The 13,269-nt window shown below is 38.6% G+C and overlaps 1 protein-coding gene across 1 annotated transcript in view; it reads right to left on the bottom strand.

Annotated features, from left to right (window-relative positions):
• Positions 1–1,155: 1,155 nt before the first annotated feature.
• TMEM116 (transmembrane protein 116) overlaps positions 1,156–13,269 on the bottom strand; it is a 70,883-nt gene continuing 58,769 nt past the window's right edge. Inside the window, exons 6-12 of the mRNA XM_034637965.1 lie at positions 10,115–10,164; positions 9,150–9,233; positions 8,654–8,789; positions 6,387–6,531; positions 5,546–5,619; positions 4,340–4,549; positions 1,156–1,293 (exon numbers count right to left, since the gene is read on the bottom strand). Coding sequence (XP_034493856.1) covers positions 1,156–1,293; positions 4,340–4,549; positions 5,546–5,619; positions 6,387–6,531; positions 8,654–8,789; positions 9,150–9,233; positions 10,115–10,164 — 837 coding nt within the window. The remainder of the gene's footprint in view (positions 1,294–4,339; positions 4,550–5,545; positions 5,620–6,386; positions 6,532–8,653; positions 8,790–9,149; positions 9,234–10,114; positions 10,165–13,269) is intronic.

The following is a 13,269-nucleotide window of genomic DNA, read 5'->3' on the forward strand; positions in this document are numbered from 1 at the left end:
CAAAGATTTGGATCTCAGGCAAGGCAACTGAGACAGGGGTGCAGGACCATTAGTTGTTTCAATTGGGCCATGACAATGACACACCTAGTTACTTTGCCTCCCTTCTGCCCTCCCTTCTATGAAATCAAGTGATTATGGGTAAGGTTTAGAATGATTTTTCTTCCAGGAATTCCTGAATGGGGCATCTGAAAATGAGCCCTTCCTATATTAAGTTGCATGTCATCTTATTGCTGATAGTGACTATTCTTCAAGGGATGCATTGTAAATGGAAATCTCTTTATTATAAAATAGTCATCCCTAGCAACTTGATGATATTCAACGGACTGGAAGAAAAGGCAGAAAAAGTCCTATATTCTGCTCATACAAGGAAAATGGCTTATTATTAATTCGAAGCAAAAGAAAGGATTATTTATCAAGAACTTCCCTGTTTATACACATCAAAATGGGATATTAGGCTTAGACATGCCTTTTATTCAGCACGACTGGATGTTCAGAGGGTGACCTGAACTCTCTTGTGACTATCAGCACTTGCTCAGGGCTATTAAGGGAGTCCTGACTTTACATGACACGGTCTTTGGCATCAAGCCTATATATACTTCAAAAAATTTCAGGCATATGGTTTTCATCATATCTTTAAAATCAGGTTAGTCTTGTACAGTGAGTGGAGATAAACAGAAGGAGCTCTTAACCACTTCACAATTTCAGAGCAAAATAGGATCCTCGTCCTTTTCAATGTCCTGTATGTGGTCACTTCCCAAGCATGCAGAAATGTTTACTGTGGTTGACAATATGCAGTTCCAAATGTGGAATAACGATGCTACCAAGACAATAGAGATGGTAATGGATGTTCATGTTAATAGGTACAAGAAGAAACTAAATGTGAGTCAGTATTACTTACTGGGTTAAAGCTATAACAGAGAGAAACCTAGTGAAAATCTCCCTGAATTTGCGAGAAACACTTAAAATTTTTAACTGCTAGAGAGACTGGCATCTTTTGAGAAGGGTGAAACATAATGTTGCTCATATGATCAGTAGCCAAAGTCTTGGGAAGTACCAGAGCCATGCATTTCTTAGTGGTATCTGCATTGCTAAGAATTCAACCAGTGTTGAATCTTTCTGTCATGAAAATATACCACATTTCATAGCTTTTATGTCTCATGACTTGGCCAAAACTTGGGAATGTAGCATGACCATATGGCTTCCAAGTATCATGGCCAGAACCTCTGTCTTATGCATGCATTTCTTATTGTAGATATGGGCTTCAGCAACTACAGCTTTGACTACTTCCACCAGCTGTTTCACAGACACAAAGGGTACTGTCTGTTTAAAAAATCTGAGCTCCAACTCTCCTTTGGAAAGCCATACTGGGGGAAAAAAAAGACAGTAGATAAAGGAAAAGAATGCGATTGTGGCGGTGTCCTTGATTATTAAAAGGATCACTACTGTCTGCCCTCATGCCAGCTGAAGAAAGGTTCAGATTGCACACTTGGGATCCTTCTACAAAACCTGCAAATTTCTACACTGTGATGCGTCAGAGTAGATGAGTGTGACCTTCTAGAACAATGTAATGGCATTTCCAAGTGGTGCCAGACAGATACCTACAAGCAAGATGGCATTCCCTACAAAAAACAAGGTTACTGTTACCAGGGCTGGTGCTGAAGTGCGGAGAATCAGCGTTAAAATCTTTGGAAAGGGCAAAAAGGTTGCCTGGAAAGTTGATATCATTACATGAATACCAAAGGGGATAGGTTTGGAAACTGGCAGTGAATCTAAAGGGATGATTAAGGCCTTCAGTAAGTGTAAGGCCAGAGATGCAAAATGTGAAAGGCTGTTGACTGAATTGAAAAACATCAAACATTACTTAGTTCCCCATGTAGGACATGTGGTATTGGAGTGGAGAGTTTTTTGAAGCCACAGACAGAGCTGATGAGAGGGATGGTACCTGACATGGTTCACAGATCTCTATTAATCAAACCTGCTTAGTTACCACTATACTCCACTATGACTACAACCTGGACAAGTGTCATGGAGGGGTATTTGCAATAATTTTATAAATATCACTGTGTCTATATCTACACCCCTCCAACGCGTGAATATAAGGGTTATGGGGACAGTTGGAATAGTGGCCCAGCTCCATGTGTGCCCTCTCTCAGTATGACAAAAATCTTATAATCCTAATCTGGATCTTGCCTAGCCTTTTACTATTTCTCATTCCTACTATCTTTTTGTTTACTTACATCCATAGAAGATCTAAGATTAGTGTCAATGCAAAAAATTCATCAGAGAAGCAAGATGAACAAACCTGACAAACATTTGATAATTACCTTTTCCGGTAATAAAGCCAAATATGAAGTGACACAAAGGACTTTTTAAAAAAGGTTTTATTTATTTATTTGCGAGAGAGAGAGAAAGAGCAGAGAGAGAGGGAGAAGCAGACTCCATAATGAGCGCAGAGCCTGATGTGGGGCTCAATCCCATGATGTGGAGATCATGAAATCAAGAGTTGGATGCCCAACCAACTGAGCTACCCAGGCACCCCACTAAAAAAACTTTTTAAGAATTGGACTCTGTAGTCTGGTGTCCCTCAAGGTCTATGGAAATAAGAATTCTTTTTTTTTTTTTCCCATCTGTCTCTCCAAATGTTGAATCCTTACTCATTTGTAAATTAAAAGAACTTAAAGCAGCTCCCTCTGTGAAGTAATCTTTCTTCTTCTGTGCTATCCAGAAATCAGGCTTCCAAGGCTGGGGCAATGACAGGCCTCAAGATGTGGTCTTGACATAACAAGGCAAGGTCACCCTCCACAGTAAGGGTGAAGCTCATGGCCTCAAAACTAAAGAGCTGCTATCAAGCTCCCTAACATTTCTACAGAGTTACTTTGGAATGATCTCTGGAATTTATGTTTCAGAGTATCCTATCTAATTCACCATTGTAATATACTCTGTCAATTTTGTCTAATCTTTCCTTGGACAGACCAAAGGAGTATATCAGGTGAGAAGCATCTCATTATTAGTTCCAGGTGTTTTAGCTGATTGCCATTCCAGCCACTTTGTCCATTTGGCTTTTCTTTTTTGTTTTGGCATCATAGTATCCGATGCCCTGGCCTCAGACTGGCTTTGTTCATAACTTAACTGAAAAGACCAAATATCACTTGTTTTGTGATTAAAGAAGAAGAGGGGTGCCTGGTTGGCTCAGTCAGTCAAGTGTCCAACTCTGGGTTTCAGCTCAGGTCATGATATCAGGGTCCTGGGATCGAGCCCTATGTCGGGCTCTGTGATCAGCATAGAGTCTGCCTGTCCCTCTCCCTCTGCTCCACCCCCTGATTGTACTCTCTCTCTCAAATAAATAAATAAAATTTTTAGAAGAAGAAGGGGAGGAAGAGAAGGAGGAGGAAGAAGGGGGAGGGGAGGAGGAAGAAACAGATTAGACATTCCTACTAGTGATTGAGGCTCTGCAGTCTGGGAATCTTTTCTTTCCTAAAAGGTTCTTTCTAGCCATTCATTCACTTATTCATTCATTTATTCTATAAACATACATTGAACACTTACTGTTAGGTTAAAACATGTAAAATTGATGATACTAGGCCATTTTCATCTACAAAAATGCTAAGTTTGTATGGTTCAACCTAATTCTATGCCCAGGCACTATGAAACCCACCTCTGGACTTCTGCTTATAAATGGGAGTTGAGAGTTTTGGTACCTAAAGTTTCTTTCAATACTGATTTCTCTTAAATCTGATTATCCCCTGTAACTTCATAAGATTTCCTTAATTTCCTAGAGCAGATGGTTCCTACTGTCAAGACTTAGAACAGCACTGAACAAATAAGAGAGTAGGATGTGCCTGAGGATCCCACTGTCAGTTTTTTGGTAGTTACTGTCCTTGCTTCTTCTGAGTTTCGAAAACTCTTCAAAGAACAGAAACCTAGGACTTTCTTTGTCCAACTTCAGAGAGAACAAACTAGCAAAATCTGAGCAAGTTGCTGCATGCCACCCTACTTCCCCCACGACCACAGGGTAGAGAGCCTGGAAACGGCACATATATATAATAACCTGGAACTTACCTAGAAGAGATTTAAACAAAACTAGTATTCACTGAAGTGATAGGAGCCTACCTCTTAGAAGGAAAGTGGCTTCACCTCTCTGAATAAAGACTTTAAGAATCACTAGTGAATCTGAGAATAACAGAGAGATCCTGCTGAATTCAACAAGAAAAGCTACTAACCACAGCACTACATCCTCTTTTTTTAAGGTATGGTTGGAAAAAGGCTTGAGATGTTGTTCCCCAACACTCTTCTCAATCCATTAGTGTGGAATAATTCCAGTTTCTGGGTGTTCCAGTACAGTTTCAAAGAATGGTGGAGGGCTGGTAGCAAAAGCAAGGGTAGACTCCATTGTATCTAGGCCCCTGCTATAGAATCTCTTCTGTGAGCATAATAATGGTGTTTGGGTGTCTGCATCACGCCGAGCCTGCTGCTTTAGTTGGTAGAACTTGTACTGTGTCCAGCTATATACTCCACAGTTGAGCAGACCCTGGGATGATGCTGTTAGAGCCTGGAGGAGATGAAGTGATGGAACCCATCCTTCAGGTTTGCAGAGATCCAGGGACTCATCCCCATTCCCTTTATTTATAAAGCACTATTATATTTGTTCTATCTCAAACAGCAAGGTCTGGTGTCAGTTTTTTATAACTTTCCAGCTCTTTTTTTTTTATGTTCAGTTAGACAGCATATAGTACATCATTAGTTTTTGATGTAGTGTTCAACAATTCATCAGTCGCTCATCACAGTGCTCATCACAACATGTGCCCTCCTTAATTAACCCATCACCTGGTTACCCCATCCCTCTACCCCCCCCCTTCTGTAACCCTCACTTTGTTTCCTGGAGTCCTGAGTCTCTCATGGTTTGTCTCCCTATCTGATTTCTTCCCATGCTAGCTCTTCCTGAACTCACTCTTCACACTGTACCTTGCTATGGATGACTGAGAGTTGGTAATACTTCTTGGCATATACCTAAGGAAAATGAACTGGTTTCAATGCCCTTCCTTATTACTTCCACTTCCCAGGTCAGGCTTGAGAAAAATGCCCTATTGGTATAGAAAGATAACCCAAAAGAGGCTTCATAAGTCTGACAAAAAGAGGAAAAGAGAGAGTTGTTCTATTTCTGTATTCCTCTCTCCCCATTTACTTAGAATAGCTAATTTATCCCATTCAATTCACTCTGGGTGGGACAGAATTGTCACTGTCAGTGTTTCATAAAAACATTATCTGGTAGATCTTGTTTTTTTTGCTACCCATCCCTTAAAAACACACTAATAAAAAGAAGTTAACTAGAGACACATGTGTTCCGGAATGCACGGCAGCACTTTCACAAAGTATCTACTTCATCTGTGAGGAAAACTTCACATTCTTCATTACTGAATATAAATAATACATTTTCTCTTTTGCAACACAGAAATAAACATGCTAAGGGAAAAAATCGTGCTTACTGAGTAATGTCAGTGTAAGAGAACAGGAAAGAAGGTGTGAAAACAGATGTTGAAGATGTTACCTGGAGAACACAGAGGGCCACGTGAAGCTTCATGTCCTGTGGCTTAGTCAACTTTATGATCATCAGAATGACAGCTGTGAAAATATAAAGTATAAATCTTCTTGCCAGCCCTACCTGTCTCAGCATAAAATTCCCCAGGATAGGCACGCCTGGATGGCTCCATCCGTTAAGCACCTGCCTTCAGCTCAGGTTGTGATCCCAGGGTCTTGGGATCGAGCCCCGCATCGGGCTCCCTGCTTCTCCCTCTGCCTGCGGCTCCTGCTGCTCATGCTCTCTCTCTCTTGCTTGCTCTCTCTCTGATAAATAAATAGATAAAATCTTTTTAAAAATTCCCCAGTATATATGCCTACACACCGTGTGAAATGAAGGTATAGGCATAATGAAGACTAGGAGTGAGATTAACCAGTTACATAAACCATTGGGCCTCTGGTCTCCAACTTCTTACCCTCACTGACTAAACTTTGCAGGTTAATAGTGTAGCAATGATGGTAAGACACACTATGGGGAGATAAGTTACACTTCTTAGTGTTTCAGAATTTACCAGGCTTTTTCATAAACATTATCCAATCTGATCCTCACTATACTTTGTGTAGTAGGAAGGGCAGGTATTAATATCTCTGAGCTCTGTCAGGATGTTCCCTCTCTTAGGCTGCATTTTTTGTCTAATTACCTTAATTTCTAAAACAGAGGAAGTAAAAGAAGAAAGTGGGACCAACATAGATTTTACAGTTGGACAGAATTTTACAAGTTGCCGTCATCCTTCTTGGCGAGACCACTTTGCTTGATCAGAACCCAATAAGTATCCTTATCATTACCCAGCTCTTCCCATTAAGATACCCACCTGGGCCCCAGCAGCAAAAGAAGGCCACTGGGTAGAAGCGTACTCGCTGCTCCACAATGTTAATCACTGCCCACTGTTCACTTCCCAGGAAGCCAGTTGATTTCACAAACTTCTTATACAGAGTCTGGGCTTGGATGAGTAGGACCTAAACATGGGTACTTCAGTGAGTAGTTTACCTAAGGCTTGGTGAAACTTTCCAGCCTCTAGCTTCCTACTGTTGTAGAGGAATCACTTCTCTCAGGATCTGACAGCAGGAAAAACTCATTCTCCTGTCTTTACCATATAAGACTGGCTTTTTCTGAAAGAAAATTATCTTCAGAGCGAACTTTTGCTTGGCCAGGGGAAAAGGACAGATATTAGCCAAATCCATGGTTACCATGGTCAATACATAAACTTTACATCAACTCTTGGGCTTTTTCTTTATTTTCTTTCCTAACTGAGGCTAATCACAATATGTATGGGAAGTTAAAGCTAAGATCTAACCAGACCTTCTTTTAAAAAGCTTTACTAGAGGGGCGCCTGGGTGGCACAGCAGTTAAGCGTCTGCCTTCGGCTCAGGGCGTGATCCCGGCGTTGTGGGATCGAGCCCCACATCAGGCTCTTCTGCTATGAGCCTGCTTCTTCCTCTCCCACTCCCCCTGCTTGTGTTCCCTCTCTCGCTGGCTGTCTCTATCTCTGTCAAATAAATAAATAAAATCTTTAAAAAAAAAATAAAAAAATAAAAAAATAAAATAAATAAAAAGCTTTACTAGAGAATATGTTAGGAAGTACTCTGTGCTTAATACCCTTAAAATAAACACTTCAGCACCATGGTTGAGCCTAAATTCTCAACTCCAAGCAAAAAGAAGTTTTAGGAAGTCTCTTCTTGCCCTTAGACAGAAAATAGACTCTCTTCCCCTTCCATTTGGGGGCTATCTGTATAAGGTTAAGCTAATGAAACAAATATTAATCAGTTCAGAACCCCAGCGTGCTTTCTGTGGGGAGTAAACTAGGTAATAATCTTGGTAACAAATCTGACAAATCTAAAATTTTCCTTAATATTGCATGGTGCACTGGGTGTTACGCAAGTAATGAATCGTGGAACTTTACATCAAAAACTTGGGATGTACTGTATGGTGACTAACATAACATAATAAAAAATTTTTATAAAAAAAATAAAAATTTTCCTTAATAATCCAAACCCACTCTTTAAGTTAATAAGCCTATTATTTAATTAAGTTTAGCCATGTAGTTTACTTTCCCCACAGACACAGGAGTCAAAAGGAGGCTTTTACTTATTTGGGAATATTTATGTCTAGTAGAATCAGTTCTGATTCTGAATGCCCACTGAAGCTTGCGTTATTTAAAGAAGTAATCAAGAATCTCCCGGGTGCCAGGTTCTGGGATACCTGTCTCTCTTGTCAATGAGTTCTAAATGTAGATCATCAAAATCATCTTAATATAAACTATTCACTTCGCCCTCTTTACAAAGTTGCTGATATAAGCTAGCTCTATAACTTATTTTAAATTATCAAAGGAAACTCTCCATAATTTTATTTGGTTCACAAGTGCCAGCTGCACTAGCAAAACAAAACATATCTGTGGAATAAATCTGGCTTGCAGGCAGACAGTTCGTAATCCTTGAACCAGCATATAAAGAGAGGAGAAAATGACACTGAAAAGTAGATATGGCAAATAAAAAGGCATATTTGCTTGTGTGCTGATTTTGTAATAGGCAGTTATGTGTAAATAACATATTATTCCATGGCTAATTGTTTCAATTGTACACCATTCTGATGATGTCAAGTGAGTATTTAGTAAATGCCTAAGCCACTTAGCACTTTAACCCCAGTTAGACACAGCATAAATGCATTTATAGCTAATAAAGGATTGAGAAAAGAAAATTCCTTCATTATTTGGAAAATTATCAAATTAAATCAAAGCACATTTCCCATGTTCTGGAGTGTTATCCTGTATAAAGGACATACTTGACATATACTAGTTTTCTGGTCTGGTCTTCCATGATGATCCACAGGAACATATATATTAATTAGTCCTAGGGTGAGCATAAATCCTACATAATGACTGTAGACTCTTTCCCCACTAATAATTTAATATTGGGAAGTCCAAATACTGAGGTAGTAATTAAACTATAAATATCTCTTAGCTACTTTCTTAGTTCTAGGACTTTAAGAAATGCCTCTCCATCCCATTTTTCCCAGTCCCTGGGAGTAATGCCCCATCCCTCCCAATCCCCACTCTTTCCATAAAAGCAGGTGGCACCATACCACAATGGTGAGGAGACTGAGGAGAAAGCTGGTCAGGAAAATGGTGATCCCATAAAAATAAAGTGTGCTACAGACTGATGTGTTGGCAGAAGGCACTTCAGCCATGGCTGATGGTGGTGAGTACATCAGAATACACCTAAGAAGAGAATCAATGGACAGGACCACTACTACAGATATGACTAGAGAGATACCCATTTGGTGCAACAAAATTTATTAAGTATGCAATTTTACTTATCATTTTGCTAACCCTTGCCCATAACACCTTATTCTTTCTCACAGATGCATTATCTTCCAGTCACTTTGCATTATATTTCTACTTATGTATTTTTTGCCTTGACTATGCCTTGTTCTATAGACTACACCAAGGTCCCATAGAACCTTGTTCCAAATACAAGCAACTTGGCCAGAATTTATGTAGAAAGTCTTTTCCATCTCTATATATAGAAAAGAAAAGGTATAGTCTACCATGGAAATGATCGATTTGGTCCTTGCTTACCTGTGGCTCTGGCTGAAGTTGTGGAAACATTCACTGACATTGCCCAGACAGAATACAGGTATCATCAACAGTAAAGGTATCAGGCTGGACGGGGGAAAAAAAAACTTATCACCCTAATATTCAGGCATTTTTATGGCCTTTCCCCTTCACAAAATACTCTGTTCTTCTCCCGACTCCACCACCCCTCCACTCTCCACAAATATTATATATATACAATTTCTTCAAGAAAAATGCCTCAAAAACCTTACATATACTTCTTGTCCAATTGTTGGGTAAGTGGAGTGGAGAATGCATTTCATACCTAAATTAATGAACCCTAAAAGAGTGCCAGAGAGTCTTTCGGTGTGGGTCAAAGTGAAAGGAAAAAATCTAATAAGGAGTTCTGTGCTAACTTTACATGACCACCAGGAAAAACTTCATTTTCATCAGCCCCTTCCTGGGAGATTTTTCAAACCATACCCTTAAATAACCAATTATTTATCCAGCTAAATACATCCAGCTCCCTATAAGAGGAAAAGATCCAGAAGTAAAAGTTACAAACTCTAACGTCAACTCTGATATGGCCACTACCTTAGGTGAGATCCAGACCCTTCTAGGGGTAAATAGTTGTAAGACTCTCATCCAGTGTTATAAAGGTGGATGAGATCTTGAAAGCCATCTGTTTTAACTCTTTATGATATAAAAAGGAATTAGAAGTCCTAAGAATTCAAGTGAAATATTTGTTGAAGGTCACATAGAGTAAATGGAAGAATTAAGGTTAAAATCCAAATCTGCTTGCCTACTCTATCTGGGAATATGGTTCCAATGATCATATGTTTGTTGCTTCCAACTCAGTAAGGCTCTGTGAGGACCTAGCAGTGACAGACTCAATGGAAGTGAAGGGCACTGTCCTCCTATTTGTTCTCACCTAGACTACAGAATAATGAGAATTTACACCTTGCTAAAAAGGAAAGCAAAAACCTTACCTTGACAAAATAATGGCTATTTGACCAACATGACAAGTATAATCTATAACCTGTGAAAAGAATAAGTATGAGTTAAGTCTCAGAATATTGTCAATCATAATAAATATCAGGTCATCACTTACCACTTGAATGAAAAAAAATTCCCAAGTCACCTTGCTTCTGTCAAGCAATATTTGCTACAAAATTCAATTAAAGAAAGGGGGGTAATCAGAAGGGGGAATGAAGCATGAGAGACTATGGACTCTGAGAAACAAACTGAGGGCTTCAGAGGGGAGGGGGGTGGGGGAATGGGATAGACCGGTGATGGGTAGAAAGGAGGGCACGTATTGCATGGTGCACTGGGTGTTATGCGCAACTAATGAATCATGGAACTTTACATCAAAAACCAGGGATGTATGGTATGGTGACTAACATAATATAATAAAAAATATTATTACAAAAAAAAGAACAGGCAAAATTAATCTACAGAAATCAGAATGGTTGCCTCTCACTGGGGATATTAAATGGAAAAGAGCACAAGAAAGCTTTCAGCATCCATGGAAATGTTGCATGTATTGATTTGGGTGATGGTTACATGAGCGCATACATTGTCAAAACTCATTGATCTGTACATTTTATTCTATGTAAAATAAACCTGAATTTAAAAAAAAAAACAAAATTCAATTAAATAGATAGCTCCTTAGCACTGGAGACAAGAAAATTTTATCTGTATTACTATATTCTAAAAAGTACAACAACAACAGCCACAAGGAGAGTCTGTGGGAAGTAGCTTAATATGAGACTTGGATACCACAACAAATTCTCTTAAGAAGAAAGGTAAATATGAAATCATACAGTACTCTTCCATCTTCTATAATAGTTCAATCTTATTCTTTTTTACATCCAGGGAGGTGTGGACTTTTCAGACCTTCAGAAGTCTATGTATAAGATGACCAGCAGAAAGCTTAATAGGCCAGGATCAGCATAAGAGAGAAGGGTCAAATAAGCCCTTTGGATATAATATCTATTAGACTCTAGAAGAAAGAATATTCCAAAAACCCCCAGTTGTGTTAGACATTGAAAAATAATTTACAGAAGAATGTTATCTACCCAGTGGAAGTTTATGGTAAAAGACTTTGAATAGAACACTTTAAAGTGAAAATAGAATAGCAAACAGCTTTTTTCTGATCTGAGGTAAGAGATCATATTATATTCTAGAATGCCATTATTAAAAATCAATAATCATGGTATAGCCACTCTGGAAAACAGTGTGGAGGTCCCTTAGAAAGTTAAAAATTGAGCTACCCTATGACCCAGCCATTGCAATACTGGGTATTTACCCCAAAGATACAGACGTAGTGAAGAGAAGGGCCATATGCACCCCAATATTCATAGCAGCATTGTCCACAATAGCTAAATCGTGGAAAGAACCGAGATGCCCTTCAACAGATGACTGGATTAAGAAGCTGTGGTCCATATATACAATGGAATATTACTCAGCTATCAGAAAGAACGAGTTCTCAACATTTGCTGCAACATGGACGGCACTGGAGGAGATAATGCTAAGCAAAATAAGTCAAGCAGAGAAAGACAATTATCATATGATTTCTTTCATCTATGGAACATAAGAACTAGGAAGATCGGTAGGGGAAGAAAGGGATAAAGAAAGGGGGGGTAATCAGAAGGGGGAATGAAGCATGAGAGACTATGGACTCTGAGAAACAAACTGAGGGCTTCAGAGGCGAGGGGGGTGGGGGAATGGGATAGACTGGTGATGGGTAGTAAGGAGGGCACGTATTGCATGGTGCACTGGGTGTTATACACAACTAATGAATCATGGAACGTTACATCAGAAACCAGGGATGTACTGTATGGTGACTAACATAATAAAAAAATTAAAATAAAAAAATCGATAAGCATTAAGTGAGTAGTTCATCAGAGATGGGTAATTGATTTGTCCTAAAAACTATGGATCAGGAATAGTAAATGATTTCAAGTAAGACAGCTATTGTTGACTTTAAAGTAAAATGGGAAATAAGTAAAATCAGTCTTTGGTGACCTCTCCCACCTGTGTCCCTTCTCTTTTTATTCTATCCTTTATCCATCAGGCTAACCTGTGTTTAATTCTTGTTCTTACCTTGCTGTCAATAAATCTCTGATTTAAAAAAACTTACTGATAATAGTACCATTTATTCATTCAACACATTTTTATTGAATTTCATCATATGTATGATAGTATACCACTTTCATTTGGCCTAGAACTGACCTGTAGGCTCTAGAGAAAGGTATGGGGGGAAGTTTTCCAGATTCATTTACTCCATGATTCTCTTAAACAAAAAATCTCCTTCAAAAAAAACCACAACAGGGGTGCCTGGTTGGCTCAGTCAGTGGAGTGTGCAACTCTTAACCTCAGGGTTGTAGGTTTGAGCCCCATGTGCACAGATTACTTACATAAAATTAAAAAAAAACACACCACACAACAGAATGGATACTGTAGAAATAAGAAAACTAGAATATTTAGTAAGATTTATATAGTAAGATTAAAATATATAATGACAGCGAAAGAAATGAAAATTGCTAAAATCATAAAAATGTTTTCTTTTTTAAAAAAGATTTTATTGGTCTATGTGTCTGTTTTTGTGCCAGTACCATGCTGTCTTTGTGATCACGGCTTTGTAGTACAACTTGAAATCTGGCATTGTGATGCCCCCAGCTTTGTTTTTCCTTTTCAACACTTCCTTGGCGATTCGTGGTCTTTTCTGGTTCCACACAAATTTAAGGGCTGTTTGTTCCAGTTCTTTGAAAAATGTCATTGGTATTTTGATCGGGATAGCATTGAAAGTGTAGAAAAAAAAAAAAAAAAAAAAAAAAAAAAAAAAAAAAAAAAAAAAAAAAAAAAAAAAATGAGCATGGAATATTTTTCCATCTTTTTGTGTCTTCTTCAATGTCTTTCAAGAGTGATTTGTAGTTTCTAGAATATAGATCCTTTACGTCTCTGGTTAAGTTATTCCAAGATCTACAAAAAACTTCTCAAACTCAATACACAAGAAACAAACAAATCATAAAATGGGCAGAAGATATGAATAGACACTTTTCCAATGAAGACATACAAATGGCTAACAGACCCATGAAAAAATGTTCAAAATCATTAGCCATCAGGGAAATTCAAATCAAGA

This window comes from Ailuropoda melanoleuca, chromosome 12 (genome assembly GCF_002007445.2).
Source record: "Ailuropoda melanoleuca isolate Jingjing chromosome 12, ASM200744v2, whole genome shotgun sequence".
In the NCBI taxonomy this organism is placed as follows: Eukaryota; Metazoa; Chordata; class Mammalia; order Carnivora; family Ursidae; genus Ailuropoda; species Ailuropoda melanoleuca.